Raw genomic sequence first — 17,350 nt, forward strand, 5'->3', positions numbered from 1 at the left:
CTGTCTATGGCGGCACCTGTTAAGGCTCTTCTGTTGTTTCTCCTTGCTGGAGTTTGTAAAAGTATTAGCAGATGGGAGGCTTATGGTATAACTAGGGTGGGACAGTCTTATTCTGGTGGCACACCGCACTTTTTCCAACAAATGTGGGAAACATATGGAATTCCGTGATCTGAGTTTTATTTTTCTCTAGATGTGTAATTTATTACAGGACAAATTGGTGGAATCCAGTTTAAATGGGCCAGTATTACCATTTGAAGAGCTTTTGTTAGGAGGGGCTTCTTAAAGGAAAATGATCTCTAATCTTTATGATCTTTTGATGGGAACAAAACTTGGGAAGGTCAATCTCTGAGAAGGATTGGCAAATTATTCATCAAAACAACAAAAACTCTGTTTCTCAAACTAATTTAATAGAATAAAGGGTTAAGTTGCTATTTCAATGGTATATGCCCCCAAGTTGTGTTTCTAAGTTTGTGAAAGGAGTGTCCAATCAGTGCTGGAGAGGGTGTGGCATGGTGGGTACTTGCCTTCATATATGGTAGGGGTGTCCACTCATTCAAATGTTTTGGAGGAATAGGTAAAGATTTGGATTTACACTACCATTAGACCCTCTGGTTTTACTGTTACAGGGGTCTCCGGTGGGAAACAAACCATCTCAAGCTAAGGACCTTTTTTTCTAAATCAAGCTAACGATTCCCAGCACGGTAAATGAGAAGAAGCCTTTGGAAATGGAATGTTTTTGTAGACATCGCTATCTTTGTTAATCTTTGGTATCTTATGTATATAGCACTCCTGAGTTTGTAAACCTCGAAAAGGTTTTTTCTTTTTTCTGGAAGAATTTCTTTAAGATCCAGACCTTGTCAGAAGTTAACGCTACTGTAGCCAATAAAGTAGTAGCTGTTATTTGCTCTGTGTCTGACATTTCAAGCAAAAATAGTTATAAAAGAGAATCAAGGCTTTGGAAAACCTCTTTCATGGGAGGGGTGAGGATAATCTTTTACACCTAGGTCATTTGGCCCAACTGTCTGTTAATGTCCCTAGAAGGAATATGAGAACATCAGAAAGGAAATCTTGTTTGTTGGCATTTTTCTACAATTTATCTCCATCATGCTGAAAAAGTAAGTTAGGACTTTGCTGCTGCATGCATGATATTGGATATGGATGTACTTAACTGTGATTATTCAGGGTCGTCAAGTCGCAGGAGGAATGTGAACGATTACAGGAGGACCTTGCGAGACTGGGAGAATGGGCGTGCAAGTGGCAGATGAAGTTCAATGTTGACAAGTGCAAAGTGATGCATGTGGGTAAGAGGAACCCGAATTATAGCTACGTCTTGCAAGGTTCCGCGTTAGGAGTTACGGATCAAGAAAGGGATCTGGGTGTCGTCGTCGATGATACGCTGAAACCTTCTGCTCAGTGTGCTGCTGCGGCTAGGAAAGCGAATAGAATGTTGGGTGTTATTAGGAAGGGTATGGAGTCCAGGTGTGCGGATGTTATAATGCCGTTGTATCGCTCCATGGTGCGACCGCACCTGGAGTATTGTGTTCAGTACTGGTCTCCGTATCTCAAAAAAGATATAGTAGAATTGGAAAAGGTACAGCGAAGGGCGACGAAAATGATAGTGGGGATGGGACGACTTTCCTATGAAGAGAGGCTGAGAAGGCTAGGGCTTTTCAGCTTGGAGAAGAGACGGCTGAGGGGAGATATGATAGAAGTGTATAAAATAATGAATGGAATGGATCGGGTGGATGTGAAGCGACTGTTCACGCTATCCAAAAATACTAGGACTAGAGGGCATGAGTTGAAGCTACAGTGTGGTAAATTTAAAACGAATCGGAGAAAATTTTTCTTCACCCAACGTGTAATTAGACTCTGGAATTCGTTGCCGGAGAACGTGGTACGGGCGGTTAGCTTGACGGAGTTTAAAAAGGGGTTAGATAGATTCCTAAAGGACAAGTCCATAGACCGCTATTAAATGGACTTGGAAAAATTCCGCATTTTTAGGTATAACTTGTCTGGAATGTTTTTACGTTTGGGGAGCGTGCCAGGTGCCCTTGACCTGGATTGGCCACTGTCGGTGACAGGATGCTGGGCTAGATGGATCTTTGGTCTTTCCCAGTATGGCACTACTTATGTACTTATGTACTTATGTGATGTGATAGAATCAGATGCTATTAGGAAGAAAGGAATCCTTGATTTTTCTCTGCCCAGTTAAAAAGTCACCTGGATCATGGTCTGTTATACTATGTGTTACATAGTGATGGCAGATACAGACCTATATGGTCCATCCATTCTGCCTAACAGTCACATTCATTCTCAATTCAACATTAAATCAACAATGAACATGATATATAGTTGCTCATGGTCTTTGTTGTTTCTGGGACATAGATCTTAGAAGTCCACCCGGCTCTGTCCTTATGGTCCAACCACTATCTGCTCTAACCCCTTAAAAGTATCTCAGTAACCAGGGTGAGTGGAGGAGTGGCCTAGTGGTTAGGGTGGTGGACTTTGGTCCTGAGGAACTGAGTTCAGTTCCCACTTCAGGCACAGGCAGCTCCTTGTGACTCTGGGCAAGTCACTTAACCCTCCATTGCCCCATGTAAGCTGCATTGAGCCTGCCATGAGTCAGACATCATGGGGTACAAATGTAACAAACAAAAAATAAATAAAAAAATTATCAGCAACTGCTTGCATAAATTGTCATCACTTCACCTGATATATATGGATTCCTTGCAGTGTCAAGCCCAGGACAACAGTCTGACAAGTTTCCTTCTTATCCTGTAACAACATAAGAACAGTACTATAGATTAGTTTAGCACTAATTTGCTACTTATCAGCAATGTGATGTCCGTCTCAGGAATTCTGTTCAAATAATGAAGCAATCTTTCTTTTTATCTTTTCTTTTCAAGCATCTTGTCTGCTCTTTGCTCAACACTAAAAATGCATTCCTATTTTTTAAATTTTAGAAATGCTGTAATCAAGCTATTATTCTGCCACTGTACCGGTCAGATTATTCTTTTGTCTGCAGTAAAATGTAAAAAAAAGGCCACATGCAAAAAAATGTTTTGTTTGTTTTCAGTTTGTTTGGGCTTTTTTCTCCCTGATTTTTAGATGTTATTTCAGTTCATTTCACACGTTGTTATTAATAAAAAAAACACAAAACTTTGTAATGTGCACTAATTGACTTTAATCATGTTAAATTGTATGTTAATGTGAAATAAATTGGTTTAGAATGCATTTTTAAGAGGCACTAACAAGCCAAACTAATGAATGCACATCTCTGCTTTTCACTGTTCTTTCCCTTGATATTCATTCAGCAATCTGACTTCATTTCAAGTAAATCAAGAGAAAAATAATGGAATCAAGTTTCCCACACCATTTAAATTTGTCTTAATCTCTGTATACAAATTAGCATTTTGCCAATGAATACAAATAATATGCACGCAAAGTGAACTAATTCTCCAATATCAAACATTATTGCTCTTTCACCAGTTCACTGGCTGTTTCATTTAAGTAGGTCCCTTCTATGTGATGACACTTTCTTCAATTCAGTAACTTTGTTTGATTTTGCATTGATATAATACAGCAAAGAGTAAAATCAATATATATAAATGGCGAGTGTCGTACTCACTCGCAAATGCGCAGTAGAGACCCTCTCTGCCCCACCCCCGCATCAATACGTGATGACGGGGGCGGAACAGAGAGGGTCTCTACTGCGCATTTGTGAGGGACACAGCCGTCGCTAACACTCCCCCCACCCGGAGTCGCCGCCGCCACCCACCTTCCACCTGGTCGGGCCTTCGCTCCGCTATTGAAACAGCGAGGGCACGCAGTACACAGCTCTGCTGAGCTGCCGTCGTCGGCCTTCCTTCTTCTTCTCTGCCTGTGTCCCGCCCTCGACGACGTTACGTCACACGAGGGTGGGACACAGGCAGAGAAGAAGATGGCTGCCACAGCAGCTCAGCAGTAGAGCTGTGTGCTGCGTGCCCTTGCTGTTTCAATAGCGGAGCGAGGGCCCGACTGGGTGGAAGGTGGGTGGCAACGGCTCCGGGGGGGGGGGCAACTCGGAAGGGGAGCGGCAGCGGCGAATTCGGCGGCGGGGTGGGGGGGCCTTTAAACCCCCCCCCCTTCCTATACTAGCCCGTTTTTATGGGCTGAACGGCTGGTATGATAGAAAGAGAAGCAAGAGAAATCAGGAGGAAGAATGACCATTAAACACTTCACACACTTCATGTAATTAAATCTTTGAGTCTACTAAGTCCACATCTACACCAAACAGCTCATCTTATTGTAATTCATATTTGTAATGCATAAGTACCACGTACCAACAAAATGTTAAGATCGAATACACTATGGTCTTTGCAAATGTATAGATAAAATAAAAAATTTGCAATGTAAAATAGGGAGAAAACACCTAAAGGTGGCTTTCACAATGATTATCCTATATATTTCTTCCTGTGGTCTAAAGATTCATGAAACGAGATATCATACTAAGGGGTCCTTTTACTAAGACACCAATAGGAATACAGGGCTATATTCTATATATGGTGCCTTAAAAATCAGGACCCTAGCTGAATCCATCCTACCTCAACTCGAAATTGCATCGGTAAGAATCAATCACCCAAACCTGCAGGAACACCTCAACACTATCCTACTTTACAGACCACCAGGCAGCTGGCAAGACACTCAAATACACCTTATGGACTTCATATCGAACACATGCATCTCTACTTCAAACCTTATCATTATAGGCGAAATCAACCTGCACTTGGAAGATCCCACCCTAACAAGCACCCAAGAATGCAAGGAATTCCTACAACTATGGGATCTTCACGCACCTAATACTCAACCGGCACACAACAAAGGACACACACTAGACATTATCGCATACAAATTTGACCCAGATCTAAACCTTATATTAACAAATACAAAATGGATACCCACACTTTGGTCAGACCACTACAAAGCATACATCTCCCTCCAATGGAGGACGAAAACTACAACCAAAAAACAAGAACGAGAAACCTACACCACTAGAGGAAAGATAGACCCGACTATATTCTGGCAACCAATCTACGATAACGAATGGACAACAAAGACAGACACAATCAAATTCCTCCAAGAATGGGACAAAAGATGCAGAACAATATTAGACAACATCGCCCCAATTCAAACCAGAACCTCACACAGAAAGAACTCATTACCGTGGTTCAACGAAGAACTGTAAACACTGAAAACACAAGTTAGAAAATTAGAACGCGCCTGGAATAAAAATAAAGACGAATCCACACTTAATGCCTGGAAACAACTCTGAAGAAAATACAAATACACCATAAGAAAAACCAAAAGATTATACTACAAAACCGAAATAGGACCAAATTACAAGGATACACACAAACTCTTCCAACTTATGAACAAACTAATAGACACCACATCAGTCACGAATAATGACGAAGACACACCAAGAGCCGATGACCTCGCGAAGTACTTCAAAGAGAAAATAGTACAACTGCGACAAAAAATACCTGTTAGCCCCATCGAATACACTGCACTACTAGACTGTCTGGACCCAGACCATGGAGAATACCCTGCAGATAGGATCTGGACTGAATTCGAGCCACTATCGGAAGACCTCATCTCCCAAACGCTTAAAAGATTCGCCAAATCTCACTGCAAATTAGACATTTGTCCAAATAACCTCATGAAATCGGCCCCCCAACACTTTATAACAGATCTAACGAAACATGTGAGCTTCATGTTACAAAATGGACGCTTCCCAAGGGAGAAAGGAAACATCCTACTCACCCCCATACCCAAAGACGCAAAGAAAAACGCGAGTGAGTTAACCAACTATAGACCAGTAGCATCCATTCCCCTAATAACCAAAATAACAGAAGGGATGGTCACCAAACAACTTACAGATTATCTAAACAAGTTCTCAATACTACATGAGTCCCAGTCAGGATTTCACTCCAATCACAGCACTGAAACAGTACTAGTTACTCTCATGAATAAATTCAAGCAAACGATTGCTACTGGTAAGAACATACTACTTCTACAATTCGACATGTCAAGTGCCTTCGACATGGTTGACCATGGAATCCTACTACACATCCTTGAATACTTTGGCATTGGAGGCAATGTTCTCAACTGCTTTAAAGGATTCCTAACTACACGCACATATCAAGTGACATCAAATTCAACAACATCAGCCACATGGACGCCTGAATGTGGAGTTCCACAGGGATCCCCCCTCTCACCGACTATATTCAACCTTATGATGATACCCTTGGCCAAACTATTATCAAAACAAAACCTCAACCCATATATTTACGCTGACGATGTGATGATCTACATCCCATTCAAACAGGACATAAAAGAAATTTCCAATGAAATCAACCAAAGTCTACATATCATGCACTCATGGGCAGACGCCTTTCAATTAAAACTCAATGCAGAGAAAACCCAATGCCTAGTACTCACCTCTCAGCACAATATGAGCAAATTTACCACCATCAACACCCCAAAACTAAATCTACCAATTTCGGAAACCCTGAAAATCTTAGGAGTCACCATCGACCGACACCTGACACTAGAGAATCATGCGAAAATCATAACCAAAAAGATGTTCCACTCAATGTGGAAATTAAAAAGAATAAAACCATACTTCCCTAGAGCCGTTTTCCGGAATTTGGTACAATCACTGGTACTCAGTCACTTAGACTACTGCAACACACTCTACGCTGGCTGCAAAGAGCAAATTCTCAAAAAACTCCAGACAGCCCAGAACACAGCAGCCAGACTCATATTTGGAAAACCAAAATACGAAAGCGCAAAACCCCTACGAGAGAAGCTACATTGGTTACCACTCAAATAACGCATCACGTTCAAGATATGCACCCTAGTACACAAAATCATCCATGGCGAGGCCCCAGCCTACATGGCGGACCTGATCGACCTACCACCCAGGAATGCTAAAAGATCGTCTTGCACATTCCTTAACCTTCATTTCCCTAACTGCAAAGGCCTCAAATATAAACTAATGCACGCATCAACCTTTTCCTATGTGAGCACGCAACTCTGGAACGCATTGCCACGGAACCTAAAAGCGACCTATGAACTGACCAACTTCCGCAAACAACTGAAGACACATCTCTTCGACAAGATATACCATAAAAACCAAAACTTGTGAAATCCCCACACATATCTAGCAATGTAAGAATACCTTATGTCATGTTATTATCTTGTTTTCCATTACCATGCTACCCAAACTACTTCTGTAACACCATATGTCAATTCTCCTCTCATTTCCACTATCCATGATTTATTGTAAGCCACATTGAGCCTGCAAAGAGGTGGGATAATGTAGGATACAAATGCAATAAATAAATATGCCTAGACATATTCTATAAACTACACCTAACGTTAGGCATGGTTTATAGAATATGCCTAGCATTCAACTACATGACTGAATTTAATCACGGGCATTTATTCCAAGTAAAACTTGGTGTAAATGCTTATGTTAAGCGCAGAGCAGGTGCATTCTATAACGGTGTGGGTAGTTACCCCATGCTTGGAATAAACTCCCTGAGCCCATACGCCAGGCCCCCTCCCTGCCCATCTTCAAATCCTTGCTCAAAGCCCACCTCTTCAATGTCACCTTCACCACCTAACCTCTACACCTCTATTCAGGAAATCTTGACTGCCCCAACTTGACATTTCGTCCTTTAGATTGTAAGCTCCTTCAAGCAGGGACTGTCCTTCTTTGTTAAACTGTACAGCGCTGCGTAACCCTAGTAGCACTCTAGAAATGTTAAGTAGTAGTAGTAGTTTTTAGTGATGCTCATGACCCGCCCATTCCAAACCCATGGCCATGCCTCCTTTTCCAATGTTATTTTTATGGGACTGTATGATTCCTGTATTTTGTATAATTAATTGACACTTAAATGCAGTATATAAAACCAATAAATCCAATACAATTCCAGAAGCATAGACAGGTTTTGATGTCAAGGCAAGCAGACCTTTTGTAAAATAGGCATCAGTACGAAGCAGATTGGCTGATCCGCATAGGTACCATTTTATTCAAAATCCATTTGGGGGAGTGACCGCTCCCCTTGCACCCCACTTAGATATGCTTCTGCCAATAACTCAGTACAAATGGATCCTATGTGTGGTGTAAAATCCAGAATTATCCTGACCTAACTAAAGATGCATAATACACAAAAACACTTCAATTAAAATTGGGCTGAAATGGCCAAGTTTTTTGCAGTTTATGAAAGACCTTTTGGCAAATAATCCGTCTGCCACTGCACTCTACAGAGAAACGATTGAAGTATCAGGATTAGGCATGGACAGGTGAACTGTATACATGTACATATTTGGTGCCTATTAGATATCCCTGTAAATATACCTGAGAGGAGAAGTGGTATAGGAGTTCCCCTGAGGAACACCAGAAGGATTGGATCTAAGTTGGAGTTTATATGCTGTTTGGACTGCTTAATAAAGGTTTGAAGTACTGCCTGTTGCAGAGAAATAACAGTGAGTTTGCATATACTGTGTCTACAGTCTATCTTTAAGGGTGAGGGTACAAGTGCCTCCCAAACCCTCAGATCGCTATTCCGGACCATAGACTCACTCCCAAGCTTGACTACAGGCAAACTGGAATGGATGAGTGAGGTGAGAGAGGCCCTGAATGTGACTAATCTGCTTTGTGACCCAGGGCCAGAGCTAGTGCACGGATGAGACCCAGGTTACATATGTGTACTTAAATCATTGACACCACCATTTAAAAACCATTAAAAGAAATAGGATTTCTTATGTGCTTTGCTTACCTTTTGTAGTCTGTAATAGTGGATTGGAACATCTTCCAACAAACAGGAGTCCTTAATGAATTTCAGCACAGCCTTGTTGACTGTGAGCCCTTGCAGCTCTCCATGCATTTCAGGAGTATGCCTTAGAATGTACTCAATCCCCCTTTTTGCAATTACCTGTGAAATAGCAGAAAAAGGCAAAATAATCACTCACTTGCTATCTCCTTATTTCAGCAATTTGTACAATAAATGCTATGACAAGTAGTCCTGTGTTCAGGTAAGCAGATCTGCCAAGGGGGCCTAATTTTTGAGGGAGGTTTTAGCATATGTCCCAGCCCCGCCCCACTCTGTTCTGACCCTGCCCACTTTACCTCATGACTCCACCCTCTTGGCATACCTCAATCTCATGACTATTCTAGAAAGTACCCTACTTATACCAGTGACAGCAAGGATGGGTAAGAAGAAGTATTTCAGTACACTCTATTATACCCCCTTTCCAGCATCTAATCCCCCAGGAGCTTAACCGCAAGGGAGCCTTGGCACCCCCTACTTTGGGCTTAAGACTCCTCCAAAACTGTGGCTCCAGATGAATTGCTGGCGGGGATGGCCAAACCCCACCAGCAGAAGAGGTCCACTGCCCTAGCCCCCTACGATACTGTTTAAGCAGTGCGGAAGTTGGTAGCATGCTTCAGCCACCAATGAAGGCATTCTCACACATGCTCAGTTCAGGCGCTTGAAAATGGAAAATAAGATAATACCTTTTTATTGGACTAGCCTAATACATTTTTCAATTAGCTTTCAGAGGCCAAAACCTCCTGCCTCAGATCAGGTCAGGAGAGTATACTGCTGTTATGGTAGGAAGAAAGTATTGTTCTTTGAAAGCTAGTCAAAAATGTATTAAAAGTAGTCCAATATAAAGGTATCACTTTTTTTCTATTTTGTGTTTATTTGTATTTATTAACCTTTATTAACACAGCTACCACATTACTTTATCCTAAGGTAAAAATAAAATTATTTTTTCTACCTTTTTTGTCTGGCCATTTACTTTTTCTGACTGTGTTGATCCCAGTCTCTGGTTTCTGCTTTCTCTCATCCTCTCTTAACTCTCCTACCAGGGTTTCCTGTCCATTTGTCATTTTTCTCTTTCCTTCTCTTTCAGTTTTCTTGAATTTGTTTTTCTGCCTCTCTGTCCAGATTTAATTCATTCTTGCTATCTAGTCTTTAATTTCCATCTTTTAACTTTGGCTACCTTTCCTTCATCCCGGTTCTCCCCAATGCCCTTTCTTCTTATCTTCCAAACTTTTACTAACTCTATCCCATCTCCCCTTTCCATCCAGCATCTCTCCTCTTTCTCTCCCCACCCCTCCATCCAGTGTCTCCCTATCCTTCCATCCAGCATCTACCCTTACTCCCCTTCTGTCCATCCAGTGTTCCCTCTTCCCCTCCATCTTTCTACCCAGCATCTTTCTCTCTCTCTCTCTCTCTCTTTCTCTCCCTCCCCCTTTTCCAGCATGTCCCCTCTGTCTCTTCCCATCTAGCATCTTGCACCTTTCTCTCACATCCTTTCATCCAGCATCTCCCCTTTCTCTCCTCATCCTTCCATCTAGCATATCCCCTCCTTCTCTCCCTACCCTTCCATCCAGCGCCTCCCCTCTTTCTCTCCACATTCTTCCAGCATGTCCCCCCTCTCTCCCTCCTTCCATCCAGTGTTTCCTCTCTTTCTCTCCCATCCTTCAAGCCAACATCTCCCTTCTTTCTCTCCTCTCTTACTCGCCCTACCCTTCCATCCAGTGGATACCCTCTTTCTCTCTCCATCCTCTCAGCCAGCATCTCTCCTCTTTCTCTCCCCCTTAGTGTCTCCACTTTCTCTCATCCTTCTACCCAGCATATCTCTCTCTACCTCTTTCCATCCTGCATGTCACCTCTTTCTCTCCCTATCTTTCCATTCATCTTCTCTCTCTCTACTCCTCTCCCATCCAGCATTTCTCCTCTTCTAACCATAATTTCTCCTCCTCCTTCCATTCAACATCTTCCACCTCTCCCCCTCCCTTCTGTTAGGTGTCTTTTCTCTTTTCTGTTCCTTCCCTGGTGTACCAGTGGCCGCTGCTGCTTCTCCTAACAAGCAGCAGTGGCAACAAATCAAGAAGCAGAACTCTATGAGGGAAAGTTATCAAGATGAGTTAGGGTTTTCAGTTGTGTTATTTGCCCCTTAACGTGACTTATAGGGCTCTAATGCAATCTGACAAAATGTAGCATGGTGATATTTAAGTCACTGTAAGGCTTATTTTCGAAAGAGAAGGGCGCCCATCTTTCAACACAAATCAGGAGATTGGCGTCCTTCTCCCAGGATCGCCCAAATCGGCATAATCGAAAGCCGATTTTGGCCATCCTCAACTGCTTTCCATCGCGGGGACAACCAAAATTCATGGGGGCATGTTGGAAGCATAGCGAAGGCGGGACTGGGGCGTGCCTAACATATGGGCGTCCTCGACCAATAATGGAAAAAAGAAGGGCGTCCCTGACGAGCACTTAGGTGACTTTACTTGGTCCATTTTTTCTTACGACCAAGCCTCAAAAAGGTGCCCGAACTGACCAGATGACCACCGGAGGGAATCGGGGATGACCTCCCCTTACTCCCCCAGTGGTCACTAACCCCCTCCCACCCTAAAAACAAACTTAAAAATTATTTTTTGCCAGCCTCAAATGTCATACCCAGCTTCCTGACAGCCGTATGCAGGTCCCTGGAGCAATTTTAGTGGGTACTGCAGTGCACTTCAGACAGGCGGACCCAGGCCAACCCCTTCCTACCTGTTACACTTGTGGTGGTAAATGTGAGCCCTTCAAAACCCACCACAAACCCACTGTACCCACATCTAGGTGCCCCCCTTAGGGCTATGGTAGTGTTGTACAGTTGTGGGTAGTGGGTTTGGGGGTTTTTAGGGGGGCTCAGCACACAAGGTAAGGGAGCTATGTACCTGGAAGCTTTTTCTGAAGTCCACTGCAGTGCCCCCTAGGATGCCCGGTTGGTGTCCTGGCATGTCAGGGGGACCAGTGCACTATGAATGCTGGCTCCTCCCATGACCGAATGGCTTAGATTTGGTCATTTCTGAGATGGGCGTCCTCGGTTTCCATAATCACTGAAAAACGGGGACGACAATCTCTAAGGACGACCATCTTTAAGGTCAACCTAAATGTTAAGGTTTGGGCATCCCCGACTGAATTATCGAAACGAAAGATGGACGCCCACCTTGTTTCAATAATACAGGTTGCCCCGTCCCTTCCCGAGGATGCCCTCAGGAAAACTTGGGTTCCCCCGTTCAATTATGCCCCTCCAAGTGGACTTAAAAATGAGCATCATGTGCAAATATTTAAACAACAATTGAAAGCACATCTGTTATGCTTAGTGCACTAGGGGAGTATTTTACAAAGGTGCAGTAGCGTTTTTAGCATGCACTAATCATTAGCATGCGCTAAATGTTAGAGACGCCCATAGGAATATATGGCATCGCTAGCGTTTAGTGCACGCTAAAAATGCTAGCGCAGCTTTTGTAAAAGGATCCCTATGTGCCCACTGGTGTTGATCCTTTGTCCATTTAAAGGATCTGGACATTGTTTTAAAAAATCTTTTTAAGTTTTCTTTTTTGATTGTGTATTATGATGAACTTATTAAGATTGTTTTTATGTGATTTTATGTATGTATTTTTGTTTACCACCCTCGATAAGGGTGGGTTATAAGTAATAAATTCAACCGGATTTATTACTTCAACCAGGGGTAGGGGGAGGGAAGGGAAAATCTGTTCTGTCCACAGGTTGCTGAAAGCTGCTGTAATTCAAAGTGCGGCAAAGTGCGATCTTTTACCGCACCTTGATAACTACCCCCTAAATGAAACTCCAGCCATCCAAAAAAGATGCCTGGGGCATATGCCACCACCTGGCATGTCAGAGGGCTTTTGCCAATATGACTCTTATTTCCCTTCTAGTTGCTGTGCCTTCGCTGGTGAGGTTCTAAGACAGTAGTGAGTGCAGCATCACATTTACAGACTCATTTTCCTGCTTAGGTTATTGCTTTTACTACTGCTGCTATGGGACCCAGCACCAGGGGGGGGGTGGTGATACTATGAGGCAGTGGCGTAGGAAGGGGGGGCAGTGGGGCGGTCCGCCCCGGGTGCACGCCGCTGGGGGGTGTCGGCGCCTCGCTGGTTCCTTGCTCTCTCTGCCCCGGAACAGGTTACTTTCTGTTCCGGGGCAGAGAGAGCAAGGAACCAACGAGGCGCCAACACCCCCCAGCAGCGTGCACTCGGCGGATTGGCCCTCCCGCCCACCCACCCCTCACTGCCTTCCAGATATGTTCTCGCGGGGGGGAGGGGGGTTGCGCTATGGAGGGGGCAGGGTGCGTGGCGCTGCACCCGGGGGGGGGGGTGTGCAGCGGCGACCCGCCCCGGGTGTCAGCTGCCCTCGCGACGCCACTGCTATGAGGGAATGGAACTTTGCATAGGAAGATTTCCTAAGAAAAGAGAAGGACCGTTTTTTCCAGGCAGCCTCATCCACCAACATTTCATTAGGAGATGTTGCATTTGATTTATTGAGTCCTGGTATAGATTTTACACTTAAACATATTTTAATGTTGTGGCACAGTTTGAAGAATATGATTCAGGAAATGGAAAAGAAGAGGAAAGGAGGCCAACTCAGATGTGCATATGCTTGGCACATTGGTCTTAAATTGCTCATAATCATAGATGTTTCTTATCAAGGCAGTTGTTCCCTTATTCTTTCAACCCACTGGACACCCCAAGATGCTTAAAATCTAAGAGGTCCTTTTACTAAGGCACATAAGTGCGTACGCGTGCCCAACGTGCGCCAGTTCTGAGTTACTGCCCGGTTACCGTGTGGCCCTTGCGGTAATTTCATTTTTGGCGCGCGTCTGCTATGCACTTTTTATTTTCTGGTGAGCATCAGCTACACACGCCAAGTGGCATTTGATGCGCATAGGTCATTACCGCCCGATTACCGTGTGAGTCTTTACCACTAGGTCAATGGCTGGCGGTAAGGTCTCAGACCCAAAATGGATGCGCAGCAATTTTCATTTTGCTGCACATTCATTTTCGGAAAAAAGTTTTAAAAAGGCCTTTTTTACAGGTGCACTAAAAAATGATTCTGCACGTGCCCAAAACCCACGCCTACGCTACCACAGGCCATTTGTCAGTGCACCTTAGTAAAAGGATTCCTGAGTCAAATCGTAACTTATATCATTATTCTCTACTGCATACATGTCACTGCCCTCCTTAATAACAGTCTTAACTATTACTACTCAGCTCATTATCGACACTCCTCCTCTCTCTTTTTCACCTTGTGCTAATTTATTTTGTTTTTCTTGTTTGTTCTCTTGTGAGATCTGCACTTACCTGTTTTTTATGTGTTTTATCACATTTTATGCTCTAATATCATTGTTCTCTGTCAAAAATAATAATTAAAAAAATGTTTTCCACAGTATACGGTTGCAGGCTAATTTCTGTTTAAAATTATTTACTACTCACAATTTTGTATATCACACTGTTAAAATTAATAATTAAATAATACAAAATAAATACAATCTGAAGGTTTCCTGTACAATCTTACCCACTGCGGGAAATATCTTTCAGGCTCAAAATATCTTCCAACGTGAACATTTTTCTTGTAGTTTCCAAGGTCAGCCTGTAATCCATAGGCAGCTAACAGAAAGTAGACTTCTTCCTTGTGTATACAGCATGACCTCAGTATCTGTTCCTTGAGGCTGCAGTAGTACAGGTGCCTTGCTGTTTTGCTACTGCAGGAAACAAACAGGGTTTAGCTCTCATCTCAATTAAATGATTTTAGTTTTGACTATAATTCCTAAGGGGTCTTTTTACTAAGGTCCATTGAAAAGTGGCCTGCACTGGTGTAGATGCATGTATTGGACAGGCGCAGGTCCATTTTTCAGCACACCTGCAAAAAAGGCCTCTTTTTTGGCCAAAAATGGACATGCGGCAAAATGAAGATTGCGAATCCATTTTGGGCCTGAGACCTTATCACCACCCATTCACTTAGCTGTAAGGTCTCACGTGTTAACCGGCCAGTAATCATCAGTACACATACAATGCCGATTACCGCCCGGTTAGCTCCGCACGCCAGAAATATTCCGGCGTGCATACTGGGCATGCATAAAAACTGAAATTACTGCTTGGGCCACACAGTAGCCAGGCAGTAGTTCTGAACTGGCGTGCATTGTACGCGCATAGGTGCCTACGCAGCTTAGTAAAAGGGCACCTAAGTTTACCTCTCCCCCCAGGTTAACTTTACTCCAACATATCCAGAAACCCAGCTTAACTGGATAAGTTAGCTGAATGAGTCACAAAGAGGGGCATTTTCGAAAGAAATGTCCAAGATGCGATTTGGATGTCTTTGCAAAACATCCAAATCGAGGGGCGGGGAAACCCATATTTTCAAAAAAAGATGGATGTCCATCTTTTGTTTCGAAAATACCGTCAGAGACGTCCAAATCCTTAAATTTGGATGTCCCTAGATTTGGAGGTCCCTAGACATGGACATCTTTGACTTTTGTTGATTTTCGAAACCAAAGACATCCATGTCAAAAACGTCCAAATGCAAGACATTTGGATATGGGAGGAGTCAGCATTTGTAGTGCACTGGTCCCCCTGACATGCCAGGATACCAACCGGGCACCCTAGAGGGCACTGCAGTGGACTTCATAAATTGCTCCCAGGAACATAGCTCTCATACCTTGTGTGCTGAGCCCCCAACCCCCCCCCCCAAAACCCACTACCCACAACTGTACACCACTACCATAGCCCTTACAGATGAAAGGGGGCACCTATATATGGGTACAGTGGGTTTGTGGTGGGTTTTGGAGAGCTCGCTGTTTCCTCCACAAATATAACAGGTAGGAAGGTATGGGCCTGGGTCCGCCTGTTTCAAGTGCACTGCAGTACCCACTAAAACTGCTCCAGGAACCTGCATGCACTGTCATGGACCTGAGTATAACATCTGAGGCTGGCATAGAGGCTGGCACAAAATATTTTTAAAGATGGCTTTTGAGGGTGGGAAGGGGTTAGTGACCACTGGGGGAGTAATGGGAGGTCATCCCCGATTGCCTACTGTGGTCATCTGGTCATTTTGGGCACGTTTTTGTGCCTTACCCTATATAATAATTCTCACCTCCAACGTTCTAAAACCTGGCTGCCTGTGTCCATAACTTTCTGGGTCTCCGATGGCGTAATGCGTCATGACGTCAGCTGAGGCTTCGGAGACCCAGAAAGTTACGGACACAGGCGGCCAGGTACGCGACAGCGGCTGCGGAGGTTTGGCAGCAGGAAGGCGGGCTCGAGAGTGTCGCGACAGGGGGGTCAGGAACTCCGAGGGGGGGTTCCAATTCGGAGGGAGGAAGGCAGGGAGGTGGGCTCTGGAACTCAGAGCAGAGCGGGGCGGGGGGGAAAGCGATGGAGGGGTCTGGAACTGGGGGAGGGGGGAACCTTGCTAGCGCCCGTTTCCTTCCTGCCTGAAACGGGCCTTTTCTACTAGTTTATAATAAAAACACGTCCGGGTGAAAACGTCCAAATGTTCATCAGGGGCGTCCTTGTTTTTTTTCGATTATGGGTCACAGACGTCCAAGCGTTAGGCACGCCCAAGTCCCACCTTCGCTACATCTCCAACATGCCCCCTTGAAATTTGGACGTCCTTGTGATGGACTGCAGTTGGAGACATCCAAAATCGGGTTTCAATTATACCGATTTGGACGTCTGTATGAGAAGGACGTCCATTTTCCGTTTTATGTCGAAAATGTCGAAAATGGTACCGGCGGCGGTGGCAGGTTGGCGGTGGGAAGGGGGGTCGAGAGGATCGAGAGGGTCGTCAGCGGGGGGGCCAGGACCAAATCTACGGGGGCCCATGACTCCATGGCTCCACGTAGCTACGCCCCTGCTATATACCATGCGGAAATTTAAGCCTATTGTATAAAATTTAGGCATACCTTAGAGAATATGCCCTGGCACATTTTTATTTCTGTGTAGAATTTTCAGATGCCATATATAGAATCTAGCTGTTAACGTGGCTTAGTAAAATGGCCCCTAAAGTTGAAAGCAGGTCACAAAGAACAACAGTCTGGTGATAATAATTTTTATTTGAAGATAAAATCAGTGACTGGAAAGTAAAATCATCCAATGTGGCCATGTTTCAATTACACAAGCATCAGATGCATCACATCTCATCTATAGAACAATTATAAACAGAGAAAAGCTTTATATAAATAAGTCTAAATATGTAAATATACATAAACATATTTCACCATACTGCTCAAACATATACAATTATGTTATAAATAATTGTAAGACAATAAACAGATGTTGATTAACTATACAACATTATGGCTTTCTTTTAATTGTGAAATATCTATAACATTGAATACAAAAGCAATTAAATTATAAATAATGAAAAGATTTGCCAGAGCACCCCCCGCCCTATAATATTTTAAGCAATGAGGTTACATTGTTTGAAAAAAATTATACTTACAT

At 43.6% G+C, this 17,350-nt stretch overlaps 1 protein-coding gene across 1 annotated transcript in view; it reads right to left on the reverse strand.

Moving 5' to 3' along the window:
* Window positions 1-17,350, reverse strand: part of LOC115464264 (FERM domain-containing protein 6-like) — a 63,093-nt gene that overhangs the window by 22,619 nt on the left and 23,124 nt on the right. Inside the window, exons 5-7 of the mRNA XM_030194663.1 lie at window positions 14,424-14,610; window positions 8,829-8,984; window positions 2,710-2,775 (exon numbers count right to left, since the gene is read on the reverse strand). Coding sequence (XP_030050523.1) covers window positions 2,710-2,775; window positions 8,829-8,984; window positions 14,424-14,610 — 409 coding nt within the window. The remainder of the gene's footprint in view (window positions 1-2,709; window positions 2,776-8,828; window positions 8,985-14,423; window positions 14,611-17,350) is intronic.

This window comes from Microcaecilia unicolor, chromosome 3, assembly GCF_901765095.1.
Source record: "Microcaecilia unicolor chromosome 3, aMicUni1.1, whole genome shotgun sequence".
NCBI lineage: Eukaryota > Metazoa > Chordata > Amphibia > Gymnophiona > Siphonopidae > Microcaecilia > Microcaecilia unicolor.